We start from the raw sequence: 27,703 nt of genomic DNA, 5'->3' as shown, positions 1-27,703 counted from the left end.
GACCAAAATAAAACAGACTTCAGACAACTAAAATTGAAAAAAATAAAAATAAAAATCACGGCTGACAGAACCCAAGCTAAACATCCCTTTTAGTCCGCAGTCAGTCAAATTTGTCAATTTTTTAAATGTAGTCAGAATTCTTTCCATTTTATGAATATAGGGTTTTATTGTCAGTCCAGTCCTTGATTGTTGGTGCATTTTGTGTCATCCATTTTTCGCTGCTGCCAGGAGGAGGCTCCAGAGAGAGCTGCTGGTTGTGTCCATGGCAGGAGTCCTGAGGCCCAAATACAGAGTCCTGAGGCCCAAATACAGAGTCCTGAGGCCCAAATACAGGGTCCTGAGGCCCAAATACAGAGTCCTGAGGCCCAAATACAGAGTCCTGAGGCCCAAATACAGAGTCCTGAGGCCCAAATACAGAGTCCTGAGGCCCAAATACAGAGTCATGAGGCCCAAATACAGAGTCCTGAGGCCCAAATACAGAGTCCTGAGGCCCAAATACAGAGTCCTGAGGCCCAAATACAGAGTCCTGAGGCCCAAATACAGAGTCCTGAGGTCCAAATACAGAGTCCTGAGGTCCAAATACAGAGTCCTGAGGTCCAAATACAGAGTCCTGAGGCCCAAATACAGAGTCCTGAGGCCCAAATACAGTCCTGAGGCCCAAATACAGAGTCCTGAGGCCCAAATACAGAGTCCTGAGGTCCAAATACAGAGTCATGAAATCCAGTGGATGGTGATGTCATAAATTGTCTGTAAGACTGTTTTTGTGAACAACAGAACAATCCCAAAACACATGATAGTGGTTTGTCTCCTGCTGCCACATCCTCTCCAACAGTCTGCCTCCTGCTGCCACATCCTCTCCAACAGTCTGCCTCCTGCTGCCACATCCTCTCCAACAGTTTGTCTCCTGCTGCCACATCCTCTCCAACAGTCTGCCTCCTGCTGCCACATCCTCTCCAACAGTCTGCCTCCTGCTGCCACATCCTCTCCAACAGTCTGCCTCCTGCTGCCACATCTTCTCCAACAGTCTGCCTCCTGCTGCCACATCTTCTCCAACAGTCTGCCTCCTGCTGCCACATCCTCTCCAACAATCTGCCTCCTGCTGCCACATCTTCTCCAACAGTCTGCCTCCTGCTGCCACATCCTCTCCAACAGTCTTGTCTCCTGCTGCCACATCTTCTCCAACAGTCTGCCTCCTGCTGCCACATCTTCTCCAACAGTCTGCCTCCTGCTGCCACATCCTCTCCAACAGTCTGCCTCCTGCTGCCACATCCTCTCCAACAGTCTGCCTCCTGCTGCCACATCCTCTCCAACAGTCTTGTCTCCTGCTGCCACATCCTCTCCAACAGTCTGCCTCCTGCTGCCACATCTTCTCCAACAGTCTGCCTCCTGCTGCCACATCCTCTCCAACAGTCTGCCTCCTGCTGCCACATCTTCTCCAACAGTCTGCCTCCTGCTGCCACATCCTTCTTACAGGTCCCATATCATACCCTAAGGGTATATTTGTTGTGCAACACCCTTAACATAATAGTTATAAAATATCACCCATATCTTAGTTTAGTTTGTATGTTGATCAGCTCCTTCCATGTTGTAAGAACAGATTTCACCCAAGGCTTCTCCACTTCCTCCAAATGACTCAAGTGTCTGTCATCTGCCAGTAAGACCAGTACAGGAACCCCCGGCACAACATTACTCTCAATAATCTTCCATTGAGCTTCATATTCTGAGTCACACCAGCAATGCTCTGAGCTGAAATTAAGTATTTTTCAGACAAGGTAAACCTCCTTTGTCTTTTGATAATTGTAATTTTTTTAATCGGATACACTTTTTTTTCCCTTGCCAAATAAATCTTGAGATTGCTTTATTCCACTCATCAAACAGCCGGTTGGGGATGGAAATCAGAAGAGTCTGGAACAGGTAGAGAAATCTGAGCAAAACATACATTTTTATAGTTTCAGCCTTTTATTTAGACTTAAGTATGGAATAACATTAAATGTTCTAGATATTTTTTATAGTAGTAAAAAGATGGGTATATTCTTTCCTCCAGAACTGTTGATAGGTCTCTATGGAGATCACACCTAAATACAGCAGCGGCTGGTCCATTAAGGACGCTAGGGCGCTGCCCCTCCTCTCAATCAGCCAAGTATGTAATGTTTTTGTCTTTGTGTTTTGTGTCTTTGTTCAGAATTATCTTATATTCTTATTAGTTTAAATGTGTTAAAGAATAATATATATACACATATATCTATCTATATACGGATAAATATATGATACTTTGTCTGTGGTCTGCTGCGTCACTTTTCTACGTACCCGTGGGGCAGTTTGAAAAACGCCCCAGAGCCCCCAAGCAATGTGGATTGTTGGCCAATCAAATCACAATCAAAAGTGACTACGTCTCTATGGGAAAAGCCATAGGAAAATAGCGACTGAGGGGCACTTTCTCCACCATCATTTTAACGTAGTAGTTACGCCACGGAGCCACTTGTTTCTGCTTTGTCCCACAGAAACAAAGAGAAAGTGTCAGCGTCACCTCCAGAGTCTCGCTCTAAAACCTACAAATCAAGTTAGAAATCTGGGGGTAATAATGGACTTTAACAGCCACATCAAATCAATAACATCAGCAGCTTTTTACCATCTAAAAAATATAAAAATCTGTCTAAACCAGATTTGGACTTATCCATGCATTTGTCTCCAGTAGATTAGACTACTGTAACGGCCTCCTGCTGGTGCCAGAGTCAGGACTAAACATGGACCGGCCTCCTGCTGGTGCCAGAGTCAGGAATAAACATGGAGCGGCCTCCTGCTGGTGCCAGAGTCAGGACTAAACATGGACCGGCCTCCTGCTGGTGCCAGAGTCAGGACTGAACATGGACCGGCCTCCTGCTGGTGTCCAGAGTCAGGACTAAACATGGACCGGCCTCCTGCTGGTGTCCAGAGTCAGGACTAAACATGGACCGGCCTCCTGCTGGTGCCAGAGTCAGGACTAAACATGGACCGGCCTCCTGCTGGTGCCAGAGTCAGGAATAAACATGGAGCGGCCTCCTGCTGGTGCCAGAGTCAGGACTAAACATGGACCGGCCTCCTGCTGGTGCCAGAGTCAGGACTAAACATGGACCGGCCTCCTGCTGGTGCCAGAGTCAGGACTGAACATGGACCGGCCTCCTGCTGGTGTCCAGAGTCAGGACTAAACATGGACCGGCCTCCTGCTGGTGTCCAGAGTCAGGACTAAACATGGACCGGCCTCCTGCTGGTGCCAGAGTCAGGACTAAACATGGACCGGCCTCCTGCTGGTGCCAGAGTCAGGACTAAACATGGACCGGCCTCCTGCTGGTGCCAGAGTCAGGACTAAACATGGACCGGCCTCCTGCTGGTGCCAGAGTCAGGACTAAACATGGGCCGGCCTCCTGCTGGTGCCAGAGTCAGGACTAAACATGGAGCGGCCTCCTGCTGGTGCCAGAGTCAGGACTAAACATGGGCCGGCCTCCTGCTGGTGCCAGAGTCAGGACTAAACATGGGCCGGCCTCCTGCTGGTGCCAGAGTCAGGACTAAACATGGGCCGGCCTCCTGCTGGTGCCAGAGTCAGGACTAAACATGGAGCGGCCTCCTGCTGGTGCCAGAGTCAGGACTAAACATGGACCGGCCTCCTGCTGGTGCCAGAGTCAGGACTAAACATGGACCGGCCTCCTGCTGGTGCCAGAGTCAGGACTAAACATGGAGCGGCCTCCTGCTGGTGCCAGAGTCAGGACTAAACATGGACCGGCCTCCTGCTGGTGCCAGAGTCAGGACTAAACATGGACCGGCCTCCTGCTGGTGCCAGAGTCAGGACTAAACAAGTGGAATCTGTGTTTCAGTTTTATGCAGCTAAAATCTGGAACATTCTTCCTGAAGATGTGAGACAGATTTGAACATTGTCAGAGTAGAACCTAAGCTAAAAACAGTTTTGTTTGGCTGTGCATATGACTGAAATGATTTTTCTTTGCACTCTTCTCTTTTATGACTTAAATTGTTTTTAATTAGTTAATTTGATTGTTTTTCTGTTTCTGTAATTTCTTTGTGATTTGAATGCATGTTTCCTGTTGTGAAGCACTTTGAATTGCCTTGTGTATAAACTTGCCTTGCCTACGCTTTTTACGCTGGAGACACAGATATGTGTGCGCGCCGTACGCGGAAGTGTTTTCCGTGTTTACGTCTTAAAACTGCATCTACAGACGTCTGTGTACAAATAATAATAAGTAATTTGATTCTTTTAATGTAACTTGCAATGATCCAAGGTTTTGAACAGGTGTGGTGTGGCCATAGCGTGCAAATCTGATGTTGCTCACAGTGGTCCACAGTGTGCCCAGGCAGTTTGTGTGTTTGCCCAGACACATGAAAAATTAGAGGGAACATTACACTGGATCCTCACCGCTTTCGCGACTCCAGGCGTCAAACAGTTTCCACTTGCAGGAATACAGAAGGCGGGTAGACCGAGCACGAGCATTGCTTATCGTGTTCCCAGTCTCCCCGGCGTACCTCGAGAAGGTCAGGCCGGGCCCTGCAGAAGCCATTCCCAGAGCTTCAGGCGCTCGGGATTGGGGTGCAGAATCTGATCCCCCGGTTGAGAGAGGAGATCCCGGGTGCTGATTAACAGTCATTCGGATCCGACCAGGAACAGGAGGCCGGCAGCAGAACTGCAGACGATACCCTCCGGACAGCGTGGCCACCACCCAAATATCTGGCGAGTGAGCCGTCCAGTACTCCAGCTGTCCAGGGGAAAAATGTCCTACCGCTGGCCCTGTAACCTCATCTGGAGGCCCCTCGACCCGCAGCGGGCTTGTGGGGGCGACGGCTGGGTTGTGAGGAACGGGCACAGGCACGGGACGGACGAAACCCAAACCTTGGGGCCTGTTGTAAGTCCGAGGGGGAGTTATGGGGCGGTGGTGGATACCTCTGTGAAGAAACGGGAGGGGCAGCCTGAACCGGTCTATGAGACCCCCGCCTATGAAGCCCCGCCAACTGCTGCCGTGTACGGCAAGCCTGGGCCGTGTGCTCTAGACCCTCCAGGGCAGCCAGGCCAAATAGTTCTCCAGGAAGAACTGGAACACTGGTTGCTACTGGCCTCAGAGAGCGGAGATATTTTGGTTGGTCCACCGGAACCGTCTCAAGAGAAACAGACAGGCCTAGCATCAAATGAGACAAGGAGTTCCCAATGCGACCCATACGAGCTCCCATGTCAAACGCCTTACAAAGAAGGTCGTCTGTAACACAGCACTGTGGTCGTGGACACCGGGCATTAGCCTAGAAAGTCTGGATGGACAATGAGGGAGGCAAAAGCCGGCTCCACTGACGGCATATGTCCAAGTCTAAGCTTCTGTGGATCCTGCATCAGTGTCATTCCCTCGGAGGAACTGCAAAGTGGGACGAAAGTGGCGCCGAAAGAAGGCGCTAGAGGGTGCCGCCTCGTCCCGTGGAACATCCAGCTTTAAGCGGGAAAGTGCGGTCCGTAAAGCAGCTGTGACAGTGTCATCACTGTCGGCCTGAGAGCCGGCAGAGGCCAGTGAGCCAGATTCTGAAACTCTGGAGCTCAGAAGGTCAGACTCCAGCTGAAACTGAGTGTCTGAAGCAGCCACAGATATGACGTCATCATATGCTGAGGCTGTGTAATGCCCCTCCTGCCGTTGTGCCACCACAAGATGGCATCAGTCTGGAGAGTCTGGATAACTGCAGATTATCCCATTTGGGCCAGTTTAGATGTCAGCGTGCTCACTTGCGCAGCTAATTTCCCAGGGTCCTTCTTTTTCTTAAATGGGGTACTGCCTTGAGTAGCCAGTCTGGCCAGCCGGTAATTGACTCGGAGGGGCCACAAACAACCAGCATCTTCGAAAGCAGCCAAGCGCGCCACACGCACAGACCGGGGATTAACCAAACAGTTTGAGCAAGCATCATCGGAGAGTGCTTCCAGAAGATGATCCACTCCAAGACAAGAAGGGCAGAGATCATGCCCATCGTCAAGCTGCAGCGGCGCCAGACAGGCCCGGCAACACAGGGACTCCAGCATGATAATACAGGAGCCCAATAGAGTTGGGTCGAGCGAAACGCCACTATCGACTCTAGAATATAAAACCTCTACCCCAGTAAGAGGGGCACAGCGGGGTCAGGGCGAGCAGTGAACGCCACAAATGACCCGCTATGTGAGAGAGACACCGCAGGATTAGGTCGAGCAGTGAACACCACTATACCCAATATAAACACAAAACCAGCTACAGGTAACAACCAGGTCGAGCCGAAAACGCCACCGGTGGTGTGTAACCAGCTGAAAACAACGGTCAAACCAGTCGAATAAAGCCTTTCAGAACTAATAACCCGAACACAGGGCTAACAGGCTACAAGCGGCAAAACGAACCCAAATGTGTGGAAACAGCAATATCAGCCGAACAACAACCACATATACAACCTGCGTGCGAGACGGTTTCTAGGGACTGAGCTCCTGGTGTCACGTGACTAAATGGACTCATGTGAGCCACCGAGAGGTCAAAGGTGACTTTTTTGTTACTAATTCTCGACCTGTGTATGTGCAAGGATGATCATCCAGTGCTTTATGCACCGCCTCTGGCGGTCAGTAGGGATGAAATAAAATCAAAGGGCTCAATCATAAAAGAAAGAGATAACAATACCCTCCAGCTCCTCCTCTTGCTCCTCCAGAAGCTCCTCAGTCCTGGATGAGACCTCTTCAAGATCCTCCTCCAGCGTCTTCACCTTACGCTCTCCTCTGTGCCGGGACACGCTCTCATCATCCACCTGCAAACAAACAGCCTCAGTAGAGATTGAGATGGAAAACACTAAATACAAGTGAGTTTAGGTGCAGTGTTGAACCGAACGTTGGCATCAACACAAGTATCGAGCTCAGAGCGTGACCTGTGTCCAGCTGTGTGTCACATGACCAACACAAAGTCACATGACCAACACATCTACTGTGCCATTTGATGTGGCTGGTGCCAGCGCCAGGATCAAGTTTGTCATTGTGTTTATCCCCAATGGGATCATACTTTTTGTGTGGGAACATTTTCAAAATATCAATGCAAAGGCAAAGCATAGCACATCAGTGTTTTTATGTGTAACATTGTAAATGACAAATGAGGACAAATCAACACTTTACAGTATAATATAATGTAATTGTCTTCAATCACAGTGTCTACATCGTGTCAACACAGTGTGGCAAACCTGTCCACGTTCCTGAAAACACAAATAAAGCCAAAGCCACCTTCACACCATCACATTACCTTGAAGAGGAAAGCAAAGCCCATGATCAAATAAGATGGAGGAAGGAAGTTTTTCTTTCCTAAAAAGAAGTAATAATAAATAATGATAAGATTTATAGAAAGTCATTTAGAGAAAGCAGATCTTTGACAAACCTCTGATCATGAAGCTTCCAGTGGTGAGATATTCTCCTGTCGGAGCGGTCTTGGAGACCTTAAGAAAAACAGAAAATGAAAAAAAGCAGAAGATACCTGGCACTATCATGATGCATCCTGTGGTCCTCGACACTTGAAATAACAATGATGACAGTGACAGTGATTGAGCCAAAATAGAATTAGGTAACAGATCATACCTCACGGTCGCACTGATGTTGCTTTAAATTCAATTCATGTTCCAACAATCAGATTGTAAGAAACTGAAGCCACGTTGTCTATAAATGACTTGACATTGTATATAAAATATAAATAGTTGGAATAAAATGTCAGTTTGCCACAAGCTGTCCAAAGTCTGTGGCTAAAGGAAGTTGTCATCATCTTCTAGATCTGAGTTTGACCAGAGATCCCAGATTTCAGATATATAAGATCATAAAGTATACACGACTAAGATGTCAGATAACATTTGGCATATCAACATCAACTGTGTCTGAAGTAAATGTCGTCGCTGAGCTTCAAGTATCAGATAAAGCAAGAACGGAGCAGAAATATAACTTTATAGACATTTACACAGCAGAAGAGGCTTCTTTTTCAGCTATTTTTTAATAGTTTTAATTATAGACGATTACTCAATATTCTACAATTGCAATATCCTCAATTAAACCTGTTTTTAAAGGCATAATGGATGATTTTTAGCCGATTTGAGAACTCAAGCAGAAGTATGCATGCGCACTCCCCCCGTGCGGACACAGAGAACAGCCTCTCTGCTACACGTGCGTTTGTTTATTAGTGTGACGGATCCCATCATCTCTCGTCTCCGTAGATTTCCGTCTCTTCTGAGCTCGAACTGTCTTTCTCTGTCTTTATTTTGTCCCGTCACTGAGGGAACAATATTATGATAGATCCATGCGCTTAGACACAGGGAAACGTGCTGCTCTCCTGTGGACGAGCCACACGCGGCTGCAGGTGAACGAGGCTCTGCAGGTGAACGAGGCTCTGCAGGTGAACGAGGCTCTGCAGGTGAACGAGGCTCTGCAGGTGAACGAGGCTCTGCAGTAGGTGAGTTCTATTATTGATACGTGACAGGACTAATTGAGGAAATGAGACTCAGATTTGTGTCAAAAAATCCTCCATTACGCCTTTAAGTCCTTCTATCACTGTTGACCTGGAGTAAGTACCTGGTGATGGTGGACCCACCAGGCACTGGTGATGATCTTGGCGTCCCAAGCAGCGCTGTAGCACACAGACATGGTGCCCGCCTCGGTCAGTGTGCGTGGAGGGATGGGCTCTCCTGAACGAGGCACAGGGTTTTACTAGAAGCCTCATGTCATCTGAATGATGAGACACAACTGAAATGTCTCTGACCTGTGGGGTTCTTGATGACACAGCTCGTGGCTCCATGAAGGTCAGCGTGGACGTAAAGGTCACCTGGAGAAACAGGACCAGAGTAAGAGTAGGAGGTCTGTTTCCGTTTACAGAAACCAATTTGAAACTTTAACTGTAGATTAGATGAAGAAAATATGTTAACACATATATATTTGTATTTCATGTTTTCATAGTATGCATAGTAAGTCATTTGTACACATTCAAATATATATATTTTTTAATGTGGTGAGTGAGAATTGTGCATGTTTTTTCAGTGTAATATTTTGGGACTTTCTGTGCCTTGGCTTAGACTCTCTAGTGAAAGAGATTCTGACTCTCAATGGGACATTTCAAACGCAATATCTAAATATTAGATGAAAAACAAAACAATTTGCAGTTTGTTCAATTTACAGTTTGGTGCTTGGACAGCACAGCCATTACACGAGTCCACGCTGAAGAGTCACTCCCACTTCCCATGGGCCCCTCCCACATAGGAGCCATGAGACCTGGTACATAACCTCAGTTTGTGTTGTGTAGAGTGTGTTGGGACTGACCAGCCCTGAGGTAGCGCTTGACGATCATCTCGTTCTGCTGCTGGTCTCGTCCTGCGATCACCAGGTAGTTCTCTGAGCTGATGAACCACAGGAACTTCTCAAACCTGGCAGAGGGAGGCAGTGAGGGAGTGGACGTTTAAAGGAGACATATTAGGCCCCCCCCCTTTTCCAAGCATTGAGCGTCATTGAGTGTCTGCGAGATGTCTCGCAGACACTATATGTTCTAGTGTTTTTTATTATTGAGTGTCTGCGAGATGTCTCGCAGACACTATATGTTCTAGTGTTTTTTATTGAGTGTCTGCGAGATGTCTCGCAGACACTATATGTTCTAGTGTTTTTTTATTTTTATTATATTTTCCAGTTTTTTCCTGACCTTCGGTGCGTTTCAACTCCTTAACGCTTTCATCGATTTCAACAAGTGATACATCATTATGATCGTGTTCACTGTGTCATTATTGCTATTACTTTTGACATTTGTACTACTTGCACTTTTTGCAGTATTTGTAAAAGTATAATATTTTAACCCTTTCCAGTCCAAAAGCTTTGGCGCGTTTCAACTCCTTAACGCTTTCACCGATTTCAACAAGTGATACCTCATTACGATCGCTTTCACAGTCTTACGTGTGCTATTACTTTTGACATTTGTACTACTTGTACTTTTTGCAGTATTTGCAAAAGTATCAGTATTTTGACACTTTTCCACCTTCGGTAAGTTTCAACTCCTTCACACTTTCACCGATTTCAACAAGTGATACCTCATTACGATCGCTTTCACAGTCTTACGTGTGCTATTACTTTTGACATTTGTACTACTTGTACTTTTTACAGTATTTACAAAAGTACTTTAACCCATTGTAATAATTGTGGCATTGAACACAATTCATGTTTTCAACAAATATTAACCCTTCCACACTTCCAAACACTTTCAACACATTCAGAATTCAACACATTAGTATTTAAACACATGTAGTACTTGTACACACATGTAGTACTTTTACACACATGCAGTACTTTTACAAAAAAAGTACTTTTACATAAAAAAAAATACTTTTACACCAAAAATACTTTTAACACAAAAAATACTTTTAACACAAAAAGTACTTTTAACACAAAAAATACTTTTAACACAAAAAATACTTTTAACACAAAAAACACTTTTAACACAAAAAATACTTTTAACACAAAAAATACTTTTAACACAAAAAATACTTTTAACACAAAAAGTACTTTTAACACAAAAAATACTTTTAACACAAAAAAACTTTTAACACAAAAAGTACTTTTACACAAAAAAGTACTTTTACACAAAAAAGTACTTTTACACAAAAAAGTACTTTTACACAAATTCGGCAATTTCACACAATTAAACAACTTCAACAACTTCACACTTCAACAAATTTGTACTTACACACATGTACACTTTCAGCAAGAATGCAGACACTCAAGCAATGGCTTCAGCCATTGCAAAATCTAGTTATTATTATTATTGAGTGTCTGCGAGATGTCTCGCAGACACTATATGTTCTAGTGTTTTTTATTATTATTATTATTATTATTATTATTGAGTGTCTGCGAGATGTCTCGCAGACACTATATGTTCTAGTGTTTTTTATTATTATTGAGTGTCTGCGAGATGTCTCGCAGACACTATATGTTCTAGTGTTTTTTATTATTATTATTGAGTGTCTGCGAGATGTCTCGCAGACACTATATGTTCTAGTGTTTTTTATTATTATTATTATTATTATTATTATTATTATTATTATTATATTTTCCAGTTTTTTCCTGACCTTCGGCGCCTTTCAACTCCCTAACGCTTTCACCGATTTCAACAAGTGATACCTCATTATGATCGTGTTCACTGTGTCATTATTGCTATTACTTGTGACATTTGTACTACTTTTACTTTTTGCAGTATTTGTAAAAGTATAATATTTTAACCCTTTCCAGTCAAAACCTTTGGCGCGTTTCAACTCCTTAACGCTTTCACCGATTTCAACAAGTGATACCTCATTACGATCGCTTTCACTGTCTCATTACTGCTATTACTTTTGACATTTGTAATACTTGTACTTTTTGCAGTATTTACAAAAGTATAAGTATTTTGACACTTTTCCACCTTCGGTAAGTTTCAACTCCTTGACGCTTTCACCGATTTCAACAAGTGATACCTCATTACGATCGCTTTCACAGTCTTACGTGTGCTATTACTTTTGACATTTGTACTACCTGTACTTTTTACAGTATTTACAAAAGTACTTTAACCCATTGTAATAAATGTGGCATTGAACACAATTCATGTTTTCAACAAATATTAACCCTTCCACACTTCCAAACACTTTCAACACATTCAGAATTCAACACATTAGTATTTAAACACATGTAGTACTTGTACACACATGTAGTACTTGTACACACATGCAGTACTTTTACAAAAAAAGTACTTTTACATAAAAAAAATACTTTTACACCAAAAATACTTTTAACACAAAAAATACTTTTAACACAAAAAATACTTTTTCACAAAAAGTACTTTTACACAAAAAAGTACTTTTACACAAAAAAGTACTTTTACACAAAAAAGTACTTTTACAAAAAAAGCACTTTTAACACAAAAAATACTTTTAACACAAAAAATACTTTTTCACAAAAAGTACTTTTACAAAAAAAGCACTTTTAACACAAAAAATACTTAACACAAAAAATACTTTTAACACAAAAAGTACTTTTAACACAAAAAGTACTTTTAACACAAAAAATACTTTTAACACAAAAAATACTTTTAACACAAAAAGTACTTTTAACACAAAAAATTCTTTTAACACAAAAAGTACTTTTAACACAAAAAGTACTTTTAACACAAAAAATACTTTTAACACAAAAAATACTTTTAACACAAAAAGTACTTTTAACACAAAAAATGCTTTTAACACAAAAAATACTTTTTCACAAAAAGTACTTTTACACAAAAAAGTACTTTTACACAAAAAAGTACTTTTACAAAAAAAGCACTTTTAACACAAAAAATACTTTTAACACAAAAAATACTTTTTCACAAAAAGTACTTTTACACAAAAAAGTACTTTTACACAAAAAAGTACTTTTACACAAAAAAGTACTTTTACAAAAAAAGCACTTTTAACACAAAAAGTACTTTTAACACAAAAAATACTTTTAACACAAAAAGTACTTTTAACACAAAAAAAACTTTTAACACAAAAAATACCTTTAACACAATTAAACAACTTCAAACAACTTCACACTTTAACAAATTTGTACTTACACACATGTACACTTTCAGCAAGAATGCAGACACTCAAGCAATGGCTTCAGCCATTGCAAAATCTAGTTATTATATTTTCCAGTTTTTTCCTGACCTTCGGTGCGTTTCAACTCCTTAACGCTTTCACCGATTTCAACAAGTGATACCTCATTATGATCGTGTTCACTGTCTCATTATTGCTATTACTTTTGACATTTGTACTACTTGCACTTTTTGCAGTATTTGTAAAAGTATAATATTTAACCCTTTCACGTCCAAAATCTTTGGCGCGTTTCAACTCCTTAACGCTTTCACCGATTTCAACAAGTGATACCTCATTACGATCGCTTTCATTGTCTCATTACTGCTATTACTTTTGACATTTGTAATACTTGTACTTTTTACAGTATTTACAAAAGTACTTTAACCCATTGTAATAAATGTGGCATTGAACACAATTCATGTTTTCAACAAATATTAACCCTTCCACAATTCCAAACACTTTCAACACATTCAGAATTCAACACATTAGTATTTAAACACATGTAGTACTTGTACACACATGTAGTACTTTTACACACATGCAGTACTTTTACAAAAAAGTACTTTTACATAAAAAAATACTTTTACATCAAAAATACTTTTAACACAAAAAGTACTTTTAACACAAAAAATGCTTTTAACACAAAAAATACTTTTAACAAAAAGTACTTTTAACACAAAAAGTACTTTTAACACAAAAAGTACTTTTAACACAAAAAGTACTTTTAACACAAAAAATACTTTTAACACAAAAAATACTTTTAACACAAAAAATACTTTTAACACAAAAAGTACTTTTAACACAAAAAATGCTTTTAACACAAAAAATACTTTTAACAAAAAGTACTTTTAACACAAAAAAATACTTTTAACACAAATTCGGCAATTTCACACAATTAAACAACTTCAACAACTTCACACTTCAACAAATTTGTACTTACACACATGTACACTTTCAGCAAGAATGCAGACACTCAAGCAATGGCTTCAGCCATTGCAAAATCTAGTTGAGTGTCTGCGAGATGTCTCGCAGACACTATATGTTCTAGTGTTTTTTATTATTATTATTATTATTATTATTATTATTATTATATTTTCCAGTTTTTTCCTGACCTTCGGCGCCTTTCAACTCCCTAACGCTTTCACCGATTTCAACAAGTGATACCTCATTATGATCGTGTTCACTGTGTCATTATTGCTATTACTTGTGACATTTGTACTACTTTTACTTTTTGCAGTATTTGTAAAAGTATAATATTTTAACCCTTTCCAGTCAAAACCTTTGGCGCGTTTCAACTCCTTAACGCTTTCACCGATTTCAACAAGTGATACCTCATTACGATCGCTTTCACTGTCTCATTACTGCTATTACTTTTGACATTTGTAATACTTGTACTTTTTGCAGTATTTACAAAAGTATAAGTATTTTGACACTTTTCCACCTTCGGTAAGTTTCAACTCCTTGACGCTTTCACCGATTTCAACAAGTGATACCTCATTACGATCGCTTTCACAGTCTTACGTGTGCTATTACTTTTGACATTTGTACTACCTGTACTTTTTACAGTATTTACAAAAGTACTTTAACCCATTGTAATAAATGTGGCATTGAACACAATTCATGTTTTCAACAAATATTAACCCTTCCACACTTCCAAACACTTTCAACACATTCAGAATTCAACACATTAGTATTTAAACACATGTAGTACTTGTACACACATGTAGTACTTGTACACACATGCAGTACTTTTACAAAAAAAGTACTTTTACATAAAAAAATACTTTTACACCAAAAATACTTTTAACACAAAAAATACTTTTAACACAAAAAATACTTTTTCACAAAAAGTACTTTTACACAAAAAAGTACTTTTACACAAAAAAGTACTTTTACACAAAAAAGTACTTTTACAAAAAAAGCACTTTTAACACAAAAAATACTTTTAACACAAAAAATACTTTTTCACAAAAAGTACTTTTATAAAAAAAAAGAACTTTTAACACAAAAAATACTTAACACAAAAAATACTTTTAACACAAAAAGTACTTTTAACACAAAAAGTACTTTTAACACAAAAAATACTTTTAACACAAAAAATACTTTTAACACAAAAAGTACTTTTAACACAAAAAATTCTTTTAACACAAAAAGTACTTTTAACACAAAAAGTACTTTTAACACAAAAAATACTTTTAACACAAAAAATACTTTTAACACAAAAAGTACTTTTAACACAAAAAATGCTTTTAACACAAAAAATACTTTTTCACAAAAAGTACTTTTACACAAAAAAGTACTTTTACACAAAGAAGTACTTTTACAAAAAAAGCACTTTTAACACAAAAAATACTTTTAACACAAAAAATACTTTTAACACAAAAAATACTTTTTCACAAAAAGTACTTTTACACAAAAAAGTACTTTTACACAAAAAAGTACTTTTACACAAAAAAGTACTTTTACAAAAAAAGCACTTTTAACACAAAAAGTACTTTTAACACAAAAAATACTTTTAACACAAAAAGTACTTTTAACACAAAAAAAACTTTTAACAAAAAAAATACCTTTAACACAATTAAACAACTTCAAACAACTTCACACTTTAACAAATTTGTACTTACACACATGTACACTTTCAGCAAGAATGCAGACACTCAAGCAATGGCTTCAGCCATTGCAAAATCTAGTTATTATATTTTCCAGTTTTTTCCTGACCTTCGGTGCGTTTCAACTCCTTAACGCTTTCACCGATTTCAACAAGTGATACCTCATTATGATCGTGTTCACTGTCTCATTATTGCTATTACTTTTGACATTTGTACTACTTGCACTTTTTGCAGTATTTGTAAAAGTATAATATTTAACCCTTTCACGTCCAAAATCTTTGGCGCGTTTCAACTCCTTAACGCTTTCACCGATTTCAACAAGTGATACCTCATTACGATCGCTTTCATTGTCTCATTACTGCTATTACTTTTGACATTTGTAATACTTGTACTTTTTACAGTATTTACAAAAGTACTTTAACCCATTGTAATAAATGTGGCATTGAACACAATTCATGTTTTCAACAAATATTAACCCTTCCACACTTCCAAACACTTTCAACACATTCAGAATTCAACACATTAGTATTTAAACACATGTAGTACTTGTACACACATGTAGTACTTTTACACACATGCAGTACTTTTACAAAAAAGTACTTTTACATAAAAAAATACTTTTACATCAAAAATACTTTTAACACAAAAAGTACTTTTAACACAAAAAATGCTTTTAACACAAAAAATACTTTTAACAAAAAGTACTTTTAACACAAAAAGTACTTTTAACACAAAAAGTACTTTTAACACAAAAAGTACTTTTAACACAAAAAATACTTTTAACACAAAAAATACTTTTAACACAAAAAATACTTTTAACACAAAAAGTACTTTTAACACAAAAAATGCTTTTAACACAAAAAATACTTTTAACAAAAAGTACTTTTAACACAAAAAAATACTTTTAACACAAATTCGGCAATTTCACACAATTAAACAACTTCAACAACTTCACACTTCAACAAATTTGTACTTACACACATGTACACTTTCAGCAAGAATGCAGACACTCAAGCAATGGCTTCAGCCATTGCAAAATCTAGTTGAGTGTCTGCGAGATGTCTCGCAGACACTATATGTTCTAGTGTTTTTTATTATTATTATTATTATTATTATTATTATTATTATTATTATATTTTCCAGTTTTTTCCTGACCTTCGGCGCCTTTCAACTCCCTAACGCTTTCACCGATTTCAACAAGTGATACCTCATTATGATCGTGTTCACTGTGTCATTATTGCTATTACTTGTGACATTTGTACTACTTTTACTTTTTGCAGTATTTGTAAAAGTATAATATTTTAACCCTTTCCAGTCAAAACCTTTGGCGCGTTTCAACTCCTTAACGCTTTCACCGATTTCAACAAGTGATACCTCATTACGATCGCTTTCACTGTCTCATTACTGCTATTACTTTTGACATTTGTAATACTTGTACTTTTTGCAGTATTTACAAAAGTATAAGTATTTTGACACTTTTCCACCTTCGGTAAGTTTCAACTCCTTGACGCTTTCACCGATTTCAACAAGTGATACCTCATTACGATCGCTTTCACAGTCTTACGTGTGCTATTACTTTTGACATTTGTACTACCTGTACTTTTTACAGTATTTACAAAAGTACTTTAACCCATTGTAATAAATGTGGCATTGAACACAATTCATGTTTTCAACAAATATTTTCAACACATTCAGAATTCAACACATTAGTATTTAAACACATGTAGTACTTGTACACACATGTAGTACTTGTACACACATGCAGTACTTTTACAAAAAAAGTACTTTTACATAAAAAAAATACTTTTACACCAAAAATACTTTTAACACAAAAAATACTTTTAACACAAAAAATACTTTTTCACAAAAAGTACTTTTACACAAAAAAGTACTTTTACACAAAAAAGTACTTTTACACAAAAAAGTACTTTTACAAAAAAAGCACTTTTAACACAAAAAATACTTTTAACACAAAAAATACCTTTAACACAAAAAATACTTTTTCACAAAAAGTACTTTTACAAAAAAAGCACTTTTAACACAAAAAATACTTAACACAAAAAATACTTTTAACACAAAAAGTACTTTTAACACAAAAAGTACTTTTAACACAAAAAATACTTTTAACACAAAAAATACTTTTAACACAAAAAGTACTTTTAACACAAAAAATTCTTTTAACACAAAAAGTACTTTTAACACAAAAAGTACTTTTAACACAAAAAATACTTTTAACACAAAAAATACTTTTAACACAAAAAGTACTTTTAACACAAAAAATTCTTTTAACACAAAAAGTACTTTTAACACAAAAAGTACTTTTAACACAAAAAATACTTTTAACACAAAAAATACTTTTAACACAAAAAGTACTTTTAACACAAAAAATGCTTTTAACACAAAAAATACTTTTTCACAAAAAGTACTTTTACACAAAAAAGTACTTTTACACAAAAAAGTACTTTTACAAAAAAAGCACTTTTAACACAAAAAATACTTTTAACACAAAAAATACTTTTAACACAAAAAATACTTTTAACACAAAAAATACTTTTTCACAAAAAGTACTTTTACACAAAAAAGTACTTTTACACAAAAAAGTACTTTTACACAAAAAAGTACTTTTACAAAAAAAGTACTTTTACATAAAAAAAATACTTTTACACCAAAAATACTTTTAACACAAAAAATACTTTTAACACAAAAAATACTTTTTCACAAAAAGTACTTTTACACAAAAAAGTACTTTTACACAAAAAAGTACTTTTACACAAAAAAGTACTTTTACAAAAAAAGCACTTTTAACACAAAAAATACTTTTAACACAAAAAATACTTTTAACACAAAAAATACTTTTTCACAAAAAGTACTTTTACAAAAAAAGCACTTTTAACACAAAAAATACTTAACACAAAAAATACTTTTAACACAAAAAGTACTTTTAACACAAAAAGTACTTTTAACACAAAAAATACTTTTAACACAAAAAATACTTTTAACACAAAAAGTACTTTTAACACAAAAAATTCTTTTAACACAAAAAGTACTTTTAACACAAAAAGTACTTTTAACACAAAAAATACTTTTAACACAAAAAATACTTTTAACACAAAAAATGCTTTTAACACAAAAAATACTTTTTCACAAAAAGTACTTTTACACAAAAAAGTACTTTTACACAAAAAAGTACTTTTACAAAAAAAGCACTTTTAACACAAAAAATACTTTTAACACAAAAAATACTTTTAACACAAAAAATACTTTTTCACAAAAAGTACTTTTACACAAAAAAGTACTTTTACACAAAAAAGTACTTTTACACAAAAAAGTACTTTTACAAAAAAAGCACTTTTAACACAAAAAATACTTTTAACACAAAAAATACTTTTAACACAAAAAATACTTTTAACACAAAAAATACTTTTTCACAAAAAGTACTTTTACAAAAAAAGCACTTTTAACACAAAAAATACTTAACACAAAAAATACTTTTAACACAAAAAGTACTTTTAACACAAAAAGTACTTTTAACACAAAAAATACTTTTAACACAAAAAATACTTTTAACACAAAAAGTACTTTTAACACAAAAAGTACTTTTAACACAAAAAATTCTTTTAACACAAAAAGTACTTTTAACACAAAAAGTACTTTTAACACAAAAAGTACTTTTAACACAAAAAATACTTTTAACACAAAAAATACTTTTAACACAAAAAGTACTTTTAACACAAAAAATGCTTTTAACACAAAAAATACTTTTTCACAAAAAGTACTTTTACACAAAAAAGTACTTTTACACAAAAAAGTACTTTTACAAAAAAAGCACTTTTAACACAAAAAATACTTTTAACACAAAAAATACTTTTTCACAAAAAGTACTTTTACACAAAAAAGTACTTTTACACAAAAAAGTACTTTTACAAAAAAAGCACTTTTAACACAAAAAATACTTTTAACACAAAAAATACTTTTAACACAAAAAGTACTTTTAACACAAAAAATACTTTTAACACAAAAAATACTTTTAACACAAAAAGTACTTTTAACACAAAAAGTACTTTTAACACAAAAAATACTTTTAACACAAATACTTTTAACACAAAAAGTACTTTTAACACAAAAAGTACTTTTAACACAAAAAATACTTTTAACACAAAAATACTTTTAACAGAAAAAGTACTTTTAACACAAAAAATACTTTTAACACAAAAAGTACTTTTAACACAAAAAAAACTTAACACAAAAAATACCTTTAACACAATTAAACAACTTCAAACAACTTCACACTTCAACAAATTTGTACTTACACACATGTACACTTTCAGCAAGAATGCAGACACTCAAGCAATGGCTTCAGCCATTGCAAAATCTAGTTATTATATTTTCCAGTTTTTTCCTGACCTTCGGTGCGTTTCAACTCCTTAACGCTTTCACCGATTTCAACAAGTGATACCTCATTATGATCGTGTTCACTGTCTCATTATTGCTATTACTTTTGACATTTGTACTACTTGCACTTTTTGCAGTATTTGTAAAAGTATAATATTTAACCCTTTCACGTCCAAAATCTTTGGCGCGTTTCAACTCCTTAACGCTTTCACCGATTTCAACAAGTGATACCTCATTACGATCGCTTTCATTGTCTCATTACTGCTATTACTTTTGACATTTGTAATACTTGTACTTTTTACAGTATTTACAAAAGTACTTTAACCCATTGTAATAAATGTGGCATTGAACACAATTCATGTTTTCAACAAATATTAACCCTTCCACACTTCCAAACACTTTCAACACATTCAGAATTCAACACATTAGTATTTAAACACATGTAGTACTTGTACACACATGTAGTACTTTTACACACATGCAGTACTTTTACAAAAAAGTACTTTTACATAAAAAAATACTTTTACATCAAAAATACTTTTAACACAAAAAGTACCTTTAACACAAAAAATGCTTTTAACACAAAAAATACTTTTAACAAAAAGTACTTTTAACACAAAAAGTACTTTTAACACAAAAAGTACTTTTAACACAAAAAGTACTTTTAACACAAAAAATACTTTTAACACAAAAAATACTTTTAACACAAAAAATACTTTTAACACAAAAAGTACTTTTAACACAAAAAATGCTTTTAACACAAAAAATACTTTTAACAAAAAGTACTTTTAACACAAAAAAATACTTTTAACACAAATTCGGCAATTTCACACAATTAAACAACTTCAACAACTTCACACTTCAACAAATTTGTACTTACACACATGTACACTTTCAGCAAGAATGCAGACACTCAAGCAATGGCTTCAGCCATTGCAAAATCTAGTTGAGTGTCTGCGAGATGTCTCGCAGACACTATATGTTCTAGTGTTTTTTATTATTATTATTATTATTATTATTATATTTTCCAGTTTTTTCCTGACCTTCGGCGCCTTTCAACTCCCTAACGCTTTCACCGATTTCAACAAGTGATACCTCATTATGATCGTGTTCACTGTCTCATTATTGCTATTACTTTTGACATTTGTACTACTTGCACTTTTTGCAGTATTTGTAAAAGTATAATATTTAACCCTTTCACGTCCAAAACCTTTGGTGCGTTTCAACTCCTTAACGCTTTCACCGATTTCAACAAGTGATACCTCATTACGATCGCTTTCACTGTCTCATTACTGCTATTACTTTTGACATTTGTACTACTTGTACTTTTTGCAGTATTTGCAAAAGTATCAGTATTTTGACACTTTTCCACCTTCGGTAAGTTTCAACTCCTTCACACTTTCACCGATTTCAACAAGTGATACCTCATTACGATCGCTTTCACAGTCTTACGTGTGCTATTACTTTTGACATTTGTACTACTTGTACTTTTTACAGTATTTACAAAAGTACTTTAACCCATTGTAATAAATGTGGCATTGAACACAATTCATGTTTTCAACAAATATTAACCCTTCCACACTTCCAAACACTTTCAACACATTCAGAATTCAACACATTAGTATTTAAACACATGTAGTACTTGTACACACATGTAGTACTTTTACACACATGCAGTACTTTTACACAAAAAAGTACTTTTACATAAAAAAAATACTTTTACACAAAAAATACTTTAACACAAAAAATACTTTTAACACAAAAAGTACTTTTAACACAAAAAGTACTTTTAACACAAAAAGTACTTTTAACACAAAAAGTATTAACACAAAAAGTATTAACACAAAAAATACTTTTAACACAAAAAATACTTTTAACACAAAAAATACTTTTAACACAAAAAATACTTTTAACACAAAAAATACTTTTAACACAAAAAATACTTTTAACACAAAAAATACTTTTAACACAAAAAATACTTTTAACACAAAAAATACTTTCAACACAAAAAATACTTTCAACACAAAAAATACTTTTAACACAAAAAGCACTTTTAACACAAAAAGCACTTTTACACAAAAAGTACTTTTACACAAAAAAGTACTTTTACACAAAAAAGTACTTTTACACAAATTCGGCAATTTCACACAATTAAACAACTTCAACAACTTCACACGTCAACAAATTTGTACTTACACACATGTACACTTTCAGCAAGAATGCAGACACTCAAGCAATGGCTTCAGCCATTGCAAAATCTAGTTATATTTTCCATTCGGCGCGTTTCAACTCCTTAACGCTTTAACCGATTTCAACAAGTTATACCTTATTACGATCGCTTTCGTAGTATTACGTGTGCTATTACTTTTGACATTGGTACTACTTGTACTTTTTGCAGTATTTGCAAAAGTATAATATTTAACCCTTTCCAGTCAAAACCTTTGGCGCGTTTCAACTCCTTAACGCTTTCACCGATTTCAACAAGTGATACCTCATTACGATCGCTTTCACGGTCTCATTACTGCTATTACTTTTAACATTTGTAATACTTGTACTTTTTGCAGTATTTACAAAAGTATAAGTATTTTGACACTTTTCCACCTTCGGTAAGTTTCAACTCCTTGACGCTTTCACCGATTTCAACAAGTGATACCTCATTACGATCGCTTTCACAGTCGTACGTTTGCTATTACTTTTGACATTTGTACTACCTGTACTTTTTACAGTATTTACAAAAGTACTCATTGTAACAAATGTGGCATTGAACACAAGTCATGTTTTCAACAAATATTAACACTTCCACACTTCCAAACACTTTCAACACATCCAGAATTCAACACATTAGTATTTAAACACATGTAGTACTTTTACACACATGTAGTACTTTTACACACATGCAGTACTTTTACAAAAAAAGTACTTTTACATAAAAAAAATACTTTTACACCAAAAATACTTTTAACACAAAAAATACTTTTTCACAAAAAGTACTTTTACACAAAAAAGTACTTTTACACAAAAAAGTACTTTTACAAAAAAAGCACTTTTAACACAAAAAATACTTTGAACACAAAAAATACTTTTAACACAAAAAATACTTTTAACACAAAAAGTACTTTTAACACAAAAAGTACTTTTAACACAAAAAATACTTTTAACACAAAAAATACTTTTAACACAAAAAAGTACTTTTACAAAAAAAGCACTTTTAACACAAAAAATACTTTGAACACAAAAAATACTTTTAACACAAAAAATACTTTTAACACAAAAAGTACTTTTAACACAAAAAATACTTTTAACACAAAAAGTACTTAACACAAAAAGTACTTTTACTTTTAACACAAAAAATACTTTTAACACAAAAAGTACTTTTAACACAAAAAAAAACTTTTAACACAAAAAATACTTTTAACAAAAAATACTTTTAACACAAAAAATACTTTTAACACAAAAAGTACTTAACACAAAAAATACTTTTAACACAAAAAATACTTTTAACACAAAAAAACTATTAACACAAAAAATACTTTTAACACAAAAAATACTTTTAACACAAAAAGTACTTTTAACACAAAAAAAAACTTTTAACACAAAAAATACCTTTAACACAATTAAACAACTTCAAACAACTTCACACTTCAACAAATTTGTACTTACACACGTATACTTTCAGCAAGAATGCAGACGCTCAAGCAATGGCTTCAGCCATTGCAAAATCTAGTTTTACATTTTGTTCATTGTAAACCACAATGTATCTAAAGCAGCTTAAATTGAACTGAACAACTGCGCGTGTCGAGGGCTGAGAAGTGCTGACTAAACTAGACTTGAGCAGAGGTCTGAGCACGGAAAGATATGTGGATTTGGGAAACACGTGGAAGAAAAAAAGGAGATGGTTTTGTGGACGTTAGATCTGTGCTAAAAGCGGCGCTTATACACATATATAGGGTGAGAAAGAGTTTTTTTTAGCGGCTGGCTAGGATTGTAGCTGGAGTTGTACCTCTTGGGTACTTGCTTTCGCATTGCACCTTTCTGGGCCTCAGACGGTTGGCTCACCTCTCTCCGAGCTGTCTTGATCTTAGCCTCCAACTTCCTTTTCCATGGTGGGTATTTCATCTCATCTCTTTCATTCTCTAATTGTGAAATCAGTTGTCGCTTGTGGATGTTGGAACACTGAGCTACTAACCCCTCTGACTAGGGTCACTGGAGTAGTAGCACTCGACCAGAGCCAAGTTCTCGCATCTCGTCCATTTCCTCCTTGTTCCAGAAGCCCATTTGTCATCAAGGTGCTTTGGTTCACAAGCACCTGACGCAGACCTTGTTTGGCCGGGCGACATCCAAATTAATTTTATTTGCCCTCATCATGGTATGAGCTAGGCAGTAGCGCGAATATATATTATATATATAATATAATATTTTATATATATATATATATATATATATTATATATATAATATAATATTTTATATATATATATATTATATATATATATATTTATATATATATATATTATATATATATATATATATATATATATATATATATATATATATATATATATATATATATATATAATATATATATATATATAAAATTAAAACTAAAACACAAGGGTTTACATCAAAAAGTGACATACTGGGACTTTAAGTAGAGCAGCATATGAATAGACCAAAGGAAGTAAACCCAGGCTGGTCTCACCAGTACACCTTCCGCGCCTTCTGGATGGTGGTCACAGTCTGAACTTCTTTTAACGTCTGGTGGGTTTTCCTCTCTGCAGATTTCATGGCCTGTGTTAAACAAACAAATATAAATCATTTCAATGATGTGTACAGGACAGTACACCGTGTGTGCAGGACAAACCCACCTTGCCTGCTGCCTCCATGGTTTTCTGCTCCTTCTTTTGGGCAGTTCTTTTAAAGTCGTAGTACCTGACACAAAAAAAGATGTTAGTTCAGAATGTTCACATGGTCACTAAGTGTGCAGAAACAATGCTTATATGGACGCTTCATTGGAATCTTTGCACCAGTTTAGAAAGTAGTCCAAAAATTATGTCCCTCTTCGCTGGACACATTTCTGTCGGATCAGGAGTCTCAGTGGTTTGAAAAAGGGGCACCACATTGTGATATTACCAGTATCATGGCCATGTATCATGTATCGTATCAAATCATGAGTTTTTGCCTCATGTGTTTTTACTGAAGATGAAACGGGTCAACAAGCAGAAAATACAAATAAATAATGGTACTTTTTAGCGTTGGCGTATGCTGAGAGGCTGATGTCCACATCCACCAGCACAGGCTTGTTCTTCTGAGGCCTCTTCTGACTCTTGTTTTTGCCTTTCTTCCCTTTCTCCTCCACAACCTCCTCCTCCTCCTCTTCATCCTCCACAGTTATGTACGGATTCCTAAAAACAATTGTCAGTTCAAAAGTCAGTGTAATCTCTCACTCAAGAGTGTTCCATTGTAGAAACAGATTCAGTTTTAGTCGCCTGGAAACTGTTTCAGAAAAACAAGACATTTCGACTGAAAAACTGGTTCACCCAAAGGACAAGATGCAGACACAAAACCAGAACAGTGTCTATCCAATACAGTGAAGGAAAGAGTAAAGAGGCTTTGGAAGACATGCCAATACAGGACCACAGGAGCGGACACGCAGGGAGGGCAGGGAGCGGGCACGCAGGGAGGGCAGAGAGGGCAGGGAGCGGGCACGCAGGGAGGGCAGGGAGGGGGCACGCAGGGAGGGCAGGGAGGGCGAGGAGAGGGCACGCAGGGAGGGCAGAGAGGGCAGGGAGCGGGCACGCAGGGAGGGCAGAGAGGGCAGGGAGCGGGCACGCAGGGAGGGCAGGGAGGGGGCACGCAGGGATGGCAGGGAGGGCGAGGAGAGGGCACGCAGGGAGGGCAGAGAGGGCAGGGAGCGGGCACGCAGGGAGGGCAGAGAGGGCAGAGAGGGCAGGGAGCGGGCACGCAGGGAGGGCAGAGAGGGCGAGGAGAGGGCACGCAGGGAGGGCAGAGAGGGCAGGGAGCGGGCACGCAGGGAGGGCAGAGAGGGCAGGGAGCGGGCACGCAGGGAGGGCAGAGAGGGCAGGGAGCGGGCACGCAGGGAGGGCAGAGAGGGCAGGGAGCGGGCACGCAGGGAGGGCGAGGAGAGGGCACGCATGGAGGGCAGAGAGGGCAGGGAGCGAGCACGCAGGGAGGGCCGGGAGGGCGAGGAGAGGGCACGCAGGGAGGGCAGGGAGGGCATGGAGCGGGCACGCAGGGAGGGCAGAGAGGGCAGAGAGGACAGGGAGCGGGCACGCAGGGAGGGCAGGGAGGGCGAGGAGAGGGCACGCAGGGAGGGCAGAGAGGGCAGGGAGCGGCACGCAGGGAGGGCAGAGAGGGCAAGGAGCGGGCACGCAGGGAGGGCAGGGAGGGCGAGGAGAGGGCACGCAGGGAGGGCAGAGAGGGCAGGGAGCGGGCACGCAGGGAGGGCAGGGAGGGCGAGGAGAGGGCACGTAGGTAGGGCAGAGAGGGCAGAGAGGGCAGGGAGCGGGCACGCAGGGAGGGCAGAGAGGGCAGGGAGCGGGCACGCAGGGAGGGCGACGAGAGGGCACGCAGGGAGGGCAGAGAGGGGGCACGTAGGGAGGGCAGGGAGGGCAAGCACACAGGGAGGGCAGAGAGGGCAGGGAGCGGGCACGCAGGGAGGGCAGGGAGGACAGGGAGCGGGCACGCAGGGAGGGCAGGGAGGGCGAGGAGAGGGGACGCAGGGAAGGCAGAGAGGGCGAGGAGAGGGGACGCAGGGAAGGCAGAGAGGGCAGGGAGCGGGCACGCAGGGAGGGCAGGGAGCGGGCACGCAGGGAGGGCAGAGAGGGCGGGCAGGAAGGGCAGGGAGGTCAGGGAGCGGGCACGCAGGGAGGGCAGGGAGGGCAGGGAGGGCAGAGAGGGCAGGGAGCGGGCACGCAGGGAGGGCAGAGAGGGCGGGCAGGGAGGTCAGGGAGGTCAGGGAGCGGGCACGCAAGGAGGGCAGGGAGGGCAGGGAGGGCAGAGAGGGCAGAGAGGGCGAGGAGCGGGCATCAATCGGAACTTCCAACTTGCAGCAATTGTCGTAAGTAAACATGGGACATGCATGAGTGGACGAGAGCGTTAGTGGGTGTTAGAAAGTGGGCGCGCGCTTTGCGCTGGATTTCATGCACACTTTCACAGCCGTGCTTCACACGGCCTTATGGAACTAACAGGCCTCTCGTCAGCTTGTGGCGCCTGGGCCTATATATCAAATAAGACTACTAATAAAATAAAAAATACACTTGGTCTTGGTCTGATTCTGAGATCACCCTAACCCAATGAAATAAAAGCTTCCTATAACCACAGCATCAGTCTGTTGAAGATCACAAGCATTGTTTACTAATCAATTTAGTAATCACCATCATATGAGTTAATGAATTTGACAAACAAACAAAGGTTGTCCCATTTCCAAGGGCTGTGTGTTCAGCAGGTAGGGCTAAGGGCGAGGGGTGTAAATGAGAATTGGGCCTAGTTCACTTTTAAGAGAAGCTGTAAGAATGAGTGTGATATTGGACTGTACTGGACTACCTGGCAGGAGCTGGACTGACCTGAGCAGCATGGTGATGTGGTTGGTCTGTGGACTGTGCTGGACTGACCTGAGCAGGAGCTGGACTGACCTGAGCAGCATGGTGATGTGGTTGGTCTGCAGTCTGAGCTCCTTGATGGCACAGGCCACAGGGTCTCCAGCCGCCTGTGCATCCTTGACGATGACCCCGATCTCGGCCCAGTCCACCTGGTTGGCCAGAGCACTACGCACCACCTGCAGGGCGCGGTCCACCATGGGCAGGTTCATCTCCACCAGCTCCCCCTTCAGACGGTCCACCTCCTGCAACACATGAAGACACGTCCACCTCAACCTAAGACAACACGCCATTTGTGTAACCAGGCTAACATTTCCCCATGTGTGGACAATAAAGGAATATCTTATCTTATCTTATTTTGATGCAATGTAAAGGGTTCAAAACCCAACAGGGACTTCAATGATAAACCACAGAATCAAAGTAGAAGTAGTGTAAGGAAGTATAAGATCAGGTCACATATATTTTCCGGATTATAAGT

The 27,703-nt window shown here is 38.3% G+C and overlaps 1 protein-coding gene across 1 annotated transcript in view; it reads right to left on the bottom strand.

Annotated features, from left to right (window-relative positions):
- Positions 1 to 27,703, bottom strand: part of LOC140370243 (ribosome quality control complex subunit NEMF) — a 76,557-nt gene that overhangs the window by 28,879 nt on the left and 19,975 nt on the right. Inside the window, exons 12-21 of the mRNA XM_072457305.1 lie at positions 27,262 to 27,470; positions 24,853 to 25,011; positions 24,475 to 24,538; positions 24,309 to 24,397; positions 9,305 to 9,408; positions 8,751 to 8,813; positions 8,564 to 8,676; positions 7,389 to 7,446; positions 7,257 to 7,315; positions 6,651 to 6,774 (exon numbers count right to left, since the gene is read on the bottom strand). Coding sequence (XP_072313406.1) covers positions 6,651 to 6,774; positions 7,257 to 7,315; positions 7,389 to 7,446; positions 8,564 to 8,676; positions 8,751 to 8,813; positions 9,305 to 9,408; positions 24,309 to 24,397; positions 24,475 to 24,538; positions 24,853 to 25,011; positions 27,262 to 27,470 — 1,042 coding nt within the window. The remainder of the gene's footprint in view (positions 1 to 6,650; positions 6,775 to 7,256; positions 7,316 to 7,388; positions 7,447 to 8,563; positions 8,677 to 8,750; positions 8,814 to 9,304; positions 9,409 to 24,308; positions 24,398 to 24,474; positions 24,539 to 24,852; positions 25,012 to 27,261; positions 27,471 to 27,703) is intronic.

This window comes from Eucyclogobius newberryi, unplaced genomic scaffold (genome assembly GCF_026437365.1).
Source record: "Eucyclogobius newberryi isolate DKJ021-1_F unplaced genomic scaffold, fEucNew1.0.hap1 SCAF_21, whole genome shotgun sequence".
In the NCBI taxonomy this organism is placed as follows: domain Eukaryota; kingdom Metazoa; phylum Chordata; class Actinopteri; order Gobiiformes; family Gobiidae; genus Eucyclogobius; species Eucyclogobius newberryi.
Note: the sequence above shows the minus strand (reverse complement) of the source record. Positions and strands in the feature narration are given on the sequence as shown.